The sequence below is a fragment of the Pongo pygmaeus genome, chromosome 2 (genome assembly GCF_028885625.2).
Source record: "Pongo pygmaeus isolate AG05252 chromosome 2, NHGRI_mPonPyg2-v2.0_pri, whole genome shotgun sequence".
Lineage (NCBI taxonomy): Eukaryota > Metazoa > Chordata > Mammalia > Primates > Hominidae > Pongo > Pongo pygmaeus.
This window is the reverse complement of record NC_085930.1, coordinates 114,946,249-114,958,271: the sequence shown is the minus strand read 5'-3', so window position 1 is coordinate 114,958,271 and position 12,023 is coordinate 114,946,249. Positions and strand designations below refer to the sequence as shown.

The 12,023-nt window shown below is 43.2% G+C and overlaps 1 protein-coding gene across 3 annotated transcripts in view; it reads right to left on the bottom strand.

Annotated features, from left to right (window-relative positions):
- The window catches only part of SCN10A (sodium voltage-gated channel alpha subunit 10), a 95,971-nt gene that overhangs the window by 47,392 nt on the left and 36,556 nt on the right, over positions 1–12,023 (bottom strand). For 2 of the 3 annotated variants that reach the window (XM_054481487.1, XM_054481489.1), the window contains exons 8-12: positions 11,495–11,636; positions 11,151–11,348; positions 10,267–10,437; positions 6,695–6,988; positions 4,552–4,663 (exon numbers count right to left, since the gene is read on the bottom strand). In XM_054481487.1, the coding sequence (XP_054337462.1) occupies positions 4,552–4,663; positions 6,695–6,988; positions 10,267–10,437; positions 11,151–11,348; positions 11,495–11,636 (917 nt within the window). The remainder of the gene's footprint in view (positions 1–4,551; positions 4,664–6,694; positions 6,989–10,266; positions 10,438–11,150; positions 11,349–11,494; positions 11,637–12,023) is intronic. The other variant, XM_054481490.1, reaches the window with a different exon arrangement.

Below are 12,023 nucleotides of genomic sequence, written 5' to 3'. Positions count from 1 at the left end.
ACCAAAAAGTCTTCTTTCAATTCTACCTACTCCCTAGTGCCATCTTACTATCTCCTCTTCCTCCCAGGCAAACTTCTTGAAAAAATTGTCTGCACTCCATATCTCCATTTCTTCACCTCTCACCTGCTCTTTAAGCCCCTTCAATATGACCTCTGCCTACCCTTTTACTCCATTAATCTTCTTTTGCTTAGATTACCAAAGACATCCATGTGACTAAAGCCCCTGGACCTTTTCATGTTTCATTTTACCTGACCTTTCCACAGCATTGCCTCTGTTGGCCTTTCTATTCTTTCTGAAGAAATTTTTACTCTTGGCTCTGCATTATATTCTTCTAGATCTTTTCCTATTTCTGTACCTTCCTTTTCAGTCTCCTCTGCTGGGTCCATCTCTTCTGCTTAACCACTAAACATTTAGTTTGTTAGAACTGTGTCTGAGGCCTTCTTCTCTTCTTACTTCAACCCTTCTGTGTTAACTTATCCACTTGCGTCTTTTCAAAATTACCACTAACATCCAAACTGCTTTCATATATATATATATATATATATATATATATATATATATATACAGGCCATCTTTGTCATCTAAGTTCTAGACCCATATATCCTAAAGTCAACTTCCTACTGGACACCCCTACCTAGATGCTCCAAGGGCACCTGAAACCCAATATATCCCAGACTCAACTCATAATCTTCTTTCATCTTTCCCCAGTAAAGCCCACTTCTTCCCCTAAAATGCTCCCTTTATGAGTTATTGTATCAGCATATCTTAAGGCGCTTATACCAGAACCATATGCATCATCAAGTCCTGAATCTTATGCCCCTTAGATAGCTCTCATATCCTTCCATTTCCCATCAGCCCCACTGTCACCACCCTAGAGTTCAAGCACCGCCATCTTGTACTTGGTTTCCTCCTAACTGGTTTCCCTGCCAACATACTTCCCCTCTTAATTTCATTATCTACAAGTATCCAGAGTAACTTTTATAAAATGCAAATGTAACTTCCCTGCCTCCAATCCTTTAATAGCACCTGACTCCTCTTAGCATGAAATCCCATATCCTTAATGCAGTCTAGGAGGTTCTTGGGATCTGGCCCCAACTCATCCCTCTAGCCTTATTTTGAGTTCTCCTTGTTCTCTAGGTTACAGCTACATTAGGCTTTTTCATTCCTTCAAATGTTATTCTCTCTTCTGCTTTGCAGTCCTTTCAGCCTGGGATAATTCCCTGGCTCCAGGCAAACCTTACCATATTTCACTTAGTATCCTGCACTTCCTTTTTAAGGCACTCACCACTCCAGTAAGCTCACTTCTGTGATCCAGCTTCTGGAATTCTGGTTTGGACAACAGTGAAATCTCAGCCTGCATGCCAAGCATAGATGGTTCACATGCTTTGAGTTCAGTGAATTGTCAAACTCCTATTGGTTTGGGCCAAACTTTCTTAAGCACAATCTCTCTTAAAGAGGTGGCCTTTGTAAATCCTATTATGACTCTGGCAGCATGAAGCATCCTTCAGGTGTCTCATGTGTGTAATGAATATAACATCCAACCAGAGAAGACGATGTGCCCTATGCTCAGAAAACTTTGACGTCTTTGATTTAACCTAAGGTTTCCTCTCCTCAGATTTTCTTTAAAACATCATTTTTTCTCTGGCCTTTCTTACTCTACTGTCACAGCATCTTCCTTGAGGGGAAGTCTACCCTACCCCAACATATTTGACTATTACTTATTTTCTTCCTTTTTATCAGTTCATACTGTTATACATTAGCATCACTCCCCCCGCCAACCACCCAAATATCACCTTTGTGCATGCACTTGTCTTCTGGGTAATGGAGGTCAGGCTGTGAGCAAAACAAGACACATCTCCGCCCTCATAGATTTTACAACCTAGTGAATCATAATAGCCAAATGTGATGAGTATTTACTACATGCCAGTCACGGTTCTAAGCATTTTGCTTGACCTGACTCATTTAATCCTCACAAAACTCTACAAGATATTCTCACTACTTTACAGGCTAAAAATCTGAGGCACAGAAAAGTTACTGAAGCTCCAAGGTCACACTGTGTACCATAAGTGGAAGAGCTAGGATGCAAACCCAAGCAGCTGGGCTCCAGAGCAGTGTTCTAACTACCACCCTCTGTTGCCTCTCATTCATTCATCCCATGACCTTCTTTTGTCTTACCTACACTGGGATGTGTTTGGGACACGCATTTTGCTTATTGCTATCTCATTCTTGCAGAATGCATTGTACTTGCTATTTGTGTCGGCGAACTTTCTCCTCAGGTTCTTACATAGCTGATTCCTTTATTTAATTCAAATTTCTGTTCTTCTTGGAGAGAATTTTCCATCTCCTTTCCTACTTTATTTTTTCTCTTACTTCTTATATCTGAATATCTATTCATGTTCATCTTTCATGTCCCCTTCCCTGCTAGGATGTAGATTCCATGAGCACAAGCTTATATCAGTTCACCACTGAATCCCAGCACCTAGAGCAATGCCACACACACAACAGGGGCTCAACAAATGCTTGTTGATAAGAGAATAAATGAAAGAAGAGAGAAGGAGGAAGCTTAACAGTTTTCGAGAATAAATGAAAAAACAAACTGTTTGTATTCAATGTTTGCTGTTTGATGACTAATTGCAAAACAAAAACCAAAACAAACAAACAAAAACCAAGAAACCTATCTGGCCAAGAAAAAAATTGTGGGAATAGCAGCTTGGTCAAATTCTATGCCATGAAAAGTGTTAGAAGTGCAGACTCTATTACAATGAATGGTGATATTAAATAATTATCAATGAGAAAAAATAATATAAGACAGTCTGTACACATTGTTGTTGAGAAATGAGTACACATTTCTCAAAGCGCAAACTCAGGTATGCAAGAAATGTAACTTAGTTGAATTCAATTTATGCTTCAGGTCCTCACCATGGGAACTGTCTCTTGTTAAGTGAATGTTGGGTACTATTTCAATATCTGAGTCTGTGTCTGAGTTTTGTAGGGCTCAAACCTGGTGGAGAGTTGGGCTGGTCCTTTGTCATTGCTAAGCGTATTTTGCCTGAGTTGTAGCTCCCATCTGGTCCCTGGTGGGAGAGTCCATGAAGATGGCTCTTCTCTCTCTAGTTTCCATCTGTGGGTCTCACTCATCTTTTTCCATAGCCTTCACTGGGGGCTAAGTCATCATCCAGCTCCTCTCTGCCATTCTGGAGCCACAGGGCTCTCTCTGAGGCTGCTTCAGGCCTTCTCTAACCTAAGGTTGACCTAAGCTAAGGTTGCCTTTCCCCAGATTTTCTTAAAAACTTCTTTGTTTCTCCTGCCTTTCTTACTCTACTCTCACAGTATCTTCCTTGAGCGGAAGTCTATCCTACCCCAAGATACCTGACGATTCCTTATTTTCTTCCTTTTTATCAGTTTACACCACTATAAATTAGCATCACCCCCCAGATATCACCTTTGTTAATGCACTGCTCTTCTAGGTAATGGAGATCCAGCTGTGAGCAAAACAGATACATCTCTGCATATCTGGTAAATTACTGGCTAGTTCTACTCTACAGTTTCTGTGCATGTGAATCTCTCTCTAAGGCTTGCCACCTCTGGCTTTACCTAGAAAGTAAGGCACACATTGGCTCTGTTTTGAAATCCCTTAAACATTTTTTTGGTTTCTATTGCTCACCACTTCTTCCCCTCAAATTAGGATTCAGCCTAGGGCTGGGAGGAAAACACACAGGACTCCTTCTCAGGAGCACACCAGCACTCAAGCTCCCTTACAACTCCTCCAGCCTAGGTCAGTTTAATTTGTCTAGGGGAGTAAGATAACTGGAAATGACTAAGGTTGCATTCTCCATGCCCTAAGGCAAAAAAAGGCTGGATTAGAACAGACCTCCTGCTCAGGGTTAGGGGGATGCAATCACGCTCTATGGCAAAGTGTGTGGATAGGTGGCCATGACCATTGCCACTCTCTTCCTCTACCCCTTGGCTTGGAACTTAGACACATTGCTGGGGAGACTGAGTGGATTCCCACTTGATTGGTAGAATTCTAAATTAACAAGGACTTAGTTAAATTGACTGATTAATGGACTTAAATTGTCTTCCAATATTCAGCATAATGGGGGCTTGAACAAGAAATTAAATTACAACTGTGTAAGTTACAACCATGAAAAATATAATTTTGAAACCATTAAAAGGATAATTTTGCCATGTTGGAAAATTAAAGATGGTTACATTTCTTGTACACTGGAGAGCTGGCCTGAAATTCTCTGATGCCTGCCAGATCACTTTTAAAAATCTAGTTTTGTGATGCATGCAAAGCAGATGCTAATTTGAACAAGAGATGAGCTAGGATCTTTTACTTATCAAATTATTTTGTTTTTGAAAAATTATGCATATAAAAAAACCACATTGATAAAAGATGGTGGGACCTAAGACATAAGAAGGAGGAGTATTAAGAATTCCAGTACACAGAGATGGAAGCTTTGACAGGAGTTAGAGACATTGCTTCTGCTGCTCACATGGGAATTCATCATGGCACAGTGGATGAACAATGCAATGAGCAGCACTTACCCTCAAGGACGGAGGTTATGATACTGACAACACTCATTGCCCTTTGGGCTCGGAAAGGTTCATCTAAGTATTCTGCTGACAAGAAAGTCTTCTTTTGTCCTGCATCGAATGCCTGCTGAGACACAAACAAAGTCAGGACACTCCCTTAACCTGACATCTTCATGGCAAAGTTGGATCATTCAGCCTCTTATTGGCCAATCTCATATATAGTCATATGTCACTTAATGATAGAGATATGTTCTGACAAATACATCATTAGGTGATTTCATCATTCTGTGAATATCCTACATTGTATTTACACAAACAAACGCTATAGCCTTCTATACATCTAGGCTAAATAGTGTGGCCTATTGCTCCTAGGCTACAAATCTGTACAGCATGTTATTGCTGAATACTGTTAAGTATAAACAGTTAATAAACATAAAGAAAGTTTATAAAGTTTCCAACCATGAGGACTAAGCAAATGATACTAGTAGTCACTATTTATTGTTATCTGTCAGACATGTATAAAAATGTAGGCACTTTATTATTTCATTTAACCCTCCAGCTATTTAGAAACCTTTTTACAAGGGGAGACAAGGAGGCTTGGATAATTTAAAGGACTTGCTAAAGGTGACTCAGGTGGTAACTGGCACAGTTGGGACAAAAATACAGGTCCATACTAAACAGAAGGGCCTAAAGAGTCAATCTTTCACTAGCCTGGTAATTTAACTAGAATGAATCAAGGTCAGAATATCTAGACACACGATAATCTCAGGAACAGAGAAAGGAGGGTGGGGGCCCATCACAAGAGAGGCATAAATGCCTTCAATGAGGCATTTTCTAGAGTGCTAATGCACTCCCAGGGAGCCCTGCAGGCTGCCTTTGACTTTAAGGCTCTGTTTTGGTGATTCCGTTTGCCCTGGAGACCTACTCTCTACCTTCTCTGCTCTCTCTGTTCCTGAGGAGGGAGACCTGTACAAAATGCATTACCCTTACCCTCTGGTTCTGGCCAGGTTTGGTTAATGGGACACATAGGCAGGACATTCAAGGACAGAAGGAGAGACAAGTCAGGTATTTTCCCCTGGCTTCTTCTCTCCTGTGCTATGGCTGAGTAGCAGAGCTGTGATCCTCTACTAAGATCACAAGTTCTGCCAGGCAGCCTCTCTGACACATGAGGGCAGCTGCTGCTGTAGTCTAATTCTGGTCCTTTCCTTCATCCCTTCAGCCTAGGCATGTAACAGCTTCCCCCGTTACTATTTTCTAGGTGCCTCACTGTCGCTTATTCATTCCCTAAGCCCAGCCTACACCTCTGTATATACTTTACTAAACTCTATTAGCCCATCGGAGTGGTCCATCTGTTTCTTGCTGGGACTCTGAATCACGTGACATTGAGTCAGAGACTGAGCTAAAGCAACTCTGTAAGACTTATCTGTATCAGTGGAACCATATATTGGTCTCTTTACAATTCTGTCTGCAAATTGCTCTGTATCCCTGGCTAGCCAGAGAGGGCAAACGAAAAACACAAGAAACATCATTACTGAAACTGGAGGGGAGAGCTCACATTAACTCACAGCTCCCAATCCAATGAGGAATCCCTGACTTGCCATTACACTCTGCGATTATTCTATTAAAGAGTGCTGGCCAGTTAGTCACTGTTGCCTAATTTGTTCATTTTGGCAAATTATTTCTTCTGTGAGTAAAGCAAGGAATACTGTGCTTCTATTCAGATCTGTCCTAAGAAACTTCCTGAATTTCTCTGGGTTCCATTTGCCCAGCCTAGAGGAGTTTGCATAGAGCCATAAGAAGGAAGAGAAGGGTCCTTCAGTTTTTCTCATACCTGTCCAGCAAGAAAGCAGGCCTATCACTGAGGCAGTGATGTTGAGTGGGGACAGAGAAGCACTGATAAGAAATGCGGGGTCAAATGGAATATAATTTGTATCACTACTGCAGAATAAACCAGGAAACCTGTTTGACCTCAGGCCAACTCAATCTCTCTCTCTCTGGGTCTCATCTTCTATGTCTGTAAAAAAGGAGTAGAATGGGGAGGCACTGGACAGGATGATGGCTAAAGATCCCTTCCATTGGTGATACTCAGGCTTCTTGGTCCAAGGCTTCTAGCTGGAATACAGCCTGGGGGAGTCTGAAGCATTCACAAACTCACCGAGACATCGACAGCTCCAGGGGCAAGCTCACTAGTGGGTGGCGGTTGGTGTTCATCTTCTCCATGCCTGGAGTCAGGATTGCTGGGTTGAGGAAGAGGGCTTCTAGGGAAGGGGCCTTGCTGGCCAGCACCCCCACCCAGCAGCAGGGAGCCCCAATGGCTTTCGTGGTCTCCAGGAAAGACTCCATCATCTGTGACTCCCTCAGGGAGTGAGGTATCTCGGCCAGGGGACCAGAAATGGAACACGCTGCCATGACTAGCCCGGCGTTTTCCAGAGGTGAGGCCTAGAAAAGACTGGGCATTGCCCCAAAGGAGCAAGAAGGCTGGAAACTGGTCCTCTGGCAAATCTAGAGCCCGACACTTCCCTCTACCTACTCCCATTTCCCTGCCCCTATCTTTATGACCTTTCAGTCGCTAAGTAAAGGCACAAATCTAAGGGGTATTCTAGGTATGCATGCTGAGGGAAAAAGAAAAAAGGAGATTCTAGACAAACTCGGGGAAAGACCAGGAGAGAGGAGAGATTACAGGGTGCCGATGCTCAGCAAATAGGTTATCATGGCCAGGAACATGTCAGAGGAAACCTTGTCACCTGGATAGTTCAGTTGATTGCCAATCTTTGGCCACAGGGCTAGACAAAGCTGTCCTAAGTTCCCTTTTCCACATGCAAAGTTGTGACCTAAGGAGGCTACTATGAACACCAGTACTGGAACATACTTGGTAAGTGGTTGTTGAATGAATGAGTGCACTTCATTGTCTGAAAATTAGGTTGTACAATTCATTAGATCCCATCTGTATGAGTGTGAGAGTTTGTGTTGCAAAGAAGGAGACAAGAGCTGTACGGTGCAATGAGTTTCTAGGATCCCTCGAGGCTTGAACAGTCAACAATAGAGAGATTGAAGAAAGGGTTGCAGCCTAATTTCCTGGAAGAATAATGTAATTCCTCCAAATTGATAAACATTTCCCATCAAAATCTTCCACTGAGGGAACTGTGTGGCTTAAAGTTGCCAGAGAAAAGAGCTAATTCATAAACCCAGAGCCCTCAGAGAATTAGTGTGCTGGGTTAGGTAGTTCCCATGACCATAGTGAAACTTGACCATAACAAACCATCATTTCTGTCCTCAGGTGGTCTATACTATGTACAAAATCTAAACATTGACTTCATACTGAACTCTGATCATACTGATTTATTCCACTCACCTTCCTTAATTCCTTTTAATTACTAAGCTACTAAAGTGGAGAATCTTGCCAATTGGGGTTCTCCTTACTAATCCCCTTATCTTACAGAACTGAAGTTTCCTCTCGATAAATTGAAGCCTGATCCTGTTTAGCAACGATTATTAAAAGCCCAGTATTATAAATAGAGTACTCTCTGCCTGTAATACATGCCCAAGGACTATAGAACTCATAAAATGCAAAAATCCTTCCAATTTTTGAAGCAAATGAGAAAAATTGGCACATCCATATTAAGGAAGGGAATACTACATTATTTGCACTTGAGCACCAAGCAAACCAATGAAGAAACTGAGAAGAAAATTTTGGGTGCATATTTGACAGCAGTGTCTCCTTGGCCACGAGTTATTTTAGAATTAAGCTTTTTGACAAATGGTGGGCAATGTCTTCTGAGTATAAGCATTAGAATTGCTTTAAAATTCATCCTCTAACGAGACCAACTGGTCTGTGATTTTCCACAAAAACCCTCTTGGGTCTCTCCTATATATTCCTCTATTTAATTTCTATTGGTTATAAAATGACTTTATATAAAAACTGCATTAGGTCTATTTACCAGATGAATGTACCTGGGAAAAGAGGGAGAGGATGCCTTCCTGAGTGGGCTCCAATCAATCAGTTAGCATTAAAGAAGTACTCAAATGGTGCCTCCCTGTCTTTGCACATATTTGTTGTTCTTTCTTCTGGGAAAATACTCCTCCCCAAACTCTCTCAAGTCTTCAATTACTAGAAGAATCCCTACATGCTATTTATTGTTGACCCCAATTATGCCATCCTCCAGGAAGCCTTTTCTGATACCTATCCAGCCCCATAAGAGTGGATGTTTCTTCCTTGATTCTCAAAACACCATGTATGTGTCTCTAATACGCTATTTAACACATAGCTGTGTTTATATCTGCCTCCTCCACCCAAATGGAAATCCTTGGGGAAAAGAACATGTTCTAGTCATCTCTTTATACCAAGAACCTAGTATTGTTGAATGAACAAGTTACAACTCCTCTTTTTTCCCTTTGAAAGTAAGCATCACTGGAGAGACAAGCACACATACCAATTATTGGACATCCAAGTGCTAATCTGTGTGGGGCTGACAGAATGGGGGAAATTAAAGCCCAATTCAGTGTCATTGACATTTCCATGGAAGCTGTGATTCATCCTGTTCTGTGATTGACTGAACTGTGCCCCATGTATGCCAGGTGCTGTTCAAAAGAGGCAAAGCAAGAAAGAGGAGGGCACAGATGCAGATAAATGCTGAAGTGTGGGTGTGTCATGAGGTTGGTGTGCATGCAAGTGTGTCTGTGTTTGTATATGCACACATAAATCTGAGGGTTGGAGAGATGGTATTGCAAAAAAGTAAAACATCCTTCGGCTTAGCACAGGAAAAGAGACTGAGAGGGAAGTGAGAGGTATAAAGCATAAAAAATAGCCATGTTGATCCCCTTTTCCACACTGTTAGTGTGGAGCCACCCTCCCATACAGGCAATATTATCTGTCAGACCTATAGAAAAGGCATATTTGGGGTAAAAGGACTTTCAAGGGGCAGGAAGGTGGTGGGAGGAAGCATGGTGAGGAAAGTTGCAGTGCAAATTTTAGAGTGGGAGGCAGAAAGTTATTATGGGGGGAAGAGAATTGCTACAGGGTCTGAGGTGAGGTGCTGAAGCCATTCCCAGGCTGGATTGTGTCACAGAGATGGGTGCTGGGACCTTTTCTGATAACAACAGGTGACAGCTTGAATTGCAGGGCCTTAGGAAGGAGGTCAGAAATTATACCCAATAATTATGTAAAATTGTGATGTGTCAATTAAAAAAAAAAAACTAAGTAAAAAATAAAAACCACCTCGACGCATCAGAAAAAAAAAAAGGTGCATGAAGGATCTCAGCACCATGGACAGGGATCCTTGAGCTCTAGAACTGCAGACCAGAGCCTCAGAAGGAAGCTGACCTTTGATGTCCACAGACACCTTAAGATCGGCATGTTCAGTATGGGCTTCCCATCTTTCCTACAAACCTGGGTTCTTCCTCCAGTGTCCTCATCTTGGAATCCTCACCCATTTGATTGCCCAATCCTGAAACCTGGGAGTCAAATTGGACTCCCCTTTCCTTTTTCTACAGTCCACAATCCCAATCTTGTTGATCCCCTCCCCTAAAGTGTCCTTATAATTCACCCCTTTTCCCCATCTATAACTACACTTTCCTAGTTTAAGACACAATTTTGGAGGGGTGTCTGGATCCTTTTAAGCTCTATGCCTCCAGCTCTTTCTCTGCCACACACTTCTTCCCACTCCAGCCCATTGTCTATGGCAGCTGCAATGGTAGGTAATCTTTAGAGCACAAACCTGAGCCTCTTACCATCCTGCGCTGGTTGTAAGGATCAGAGCGGGGTGATTTGTTGTCTTCTGTGGAACCCTCTGACACTGTTGGCTTTAATCTATGCCTTCTCTCACTGGCATTTTTGGAGTTTAAAGGTGATCCGTTGTGGGAGTGGAGAGAGGTTGTGTCAATCCCTAGCGCTGCTAGCACCTGTGAAGAGAGAACAGCAGGTGTAGCCAATAGTATTTTCTTGGACTTAGCATGAATGTGTCCCCCAGACATGGGGTGCCAGGGGTGAGAGATCTGAAACAGAGAAGCTCAAGGGTTAGGACCTGGGTGGTGGTGGGATTAGGCCATGGCAGGAACAGACACCTCTGGTCACCCCCCACTCATTCATGGGGCACTCTGTTGGTGCCCCACCCAGACCCCTTTCACCAGGTCAGCACACCTATCCCGAGCTGCTTGAGTGGCAGCAGCTGATGGCTCATACTTGCAGCATTCTGCAAAGAAAATCTCTTTTGGCTGCCTGCTTCTGGGATAGGTACGAGGAGGGTAAAAAAAGTTGGCTCCCTTGCCTCAAGGTAGGACTAACTGTGGTACAGGTCATGCCCCAGAGTTCCCCATGGGATCAAGCTGAAGCTGGTCTCTAGCTGAGAACACTCCTTGTTTAGTTCCACCCTCTTCCCCATTCTGTTTTGCTTCACTCACTTTCTCCTGAGAGCACTCCCTCAATTGGTCACTTGCACAAGAATCCTCACTTAGTTTCTTCTTTGAGAAAACCTGATCTAATATGGTCCCTGAGGCAAGATGATTCCTCCTATAGCTCCCTAAATGGCAGCCCTAATTGAAGTGGCTAGTCCAGAACTGTATCCAAGAATGGACAGTCTGCAACCTTCTTCACAAAGCTTCCACTCCTCACAAACCTCCTGCTCCTTCTGGAGTATTTCGAGGGCCTCCTGGAACTTCTTCTCCTTTGCTTCAATTTCATCAATGGTTGCCTGGTTCTGCTCCTCATACGCCATGGTGACTACAGCCAAGATCAAGTTGACCAGGTAGAAAGATCCCAGGAAGATTACGAGCACAAAAAAGATCATATAGATTTTCCCAGAAGCCCTCAGGGTCTGCAGATTCAAGGGAAAGAAGAGAAACCTGTACCCATAGCACATGGACCCCTGAATTTAAGTCAGCCTCCTCCAGGAAAAGCACAGCCATGCAGCTGACCCACCAGCCTCCAACCAAGTCTGCGTGGGGGAATGCAGCTCAGTACCTGCTGGTAGAGGCGTTCCCAGGAATCCTGTGTCATGAGGCGAAACAGTGAGAGGAAAGCCCAAGCAAAGGAATCAAAGCTGGTGTAGTTAAAATCCGGGTTGTCAGAAGTTTTAAGGCAGATATAACCATCAGGGCAGTGGCTGCAGCAAGAACAGAGAAGGTCATCCCCTGCTTATTGCAGACAAGGCAGCCCAGGGCTGCGAGACAACTACAGAGTTTCATGTCAGAGATCAGAGTTCAAGACCTAGTCTTCCTCTTATCAGCAGGATGATCTTGGACACTTGGTCTGTTTAGGTCTTGGTTTCTGTTATCCATAAAACGGGGATGGTAATACTTTCACGTCAGAATTTCATGCACAGGGGAGTGGCCTGGGGAAGGCAGCTGACTGCCCAGACACGATACTATAAGCTCTTTGCCAGTTCATACCAGGGAAAGGAGAGTCAGTAGCAATAATGCAGACTTAAAACCTGAGCCTGTTGGCATCATCTGCAGAGTTGTCTATCAAGGGAGGTCTCACATTAGCCAAG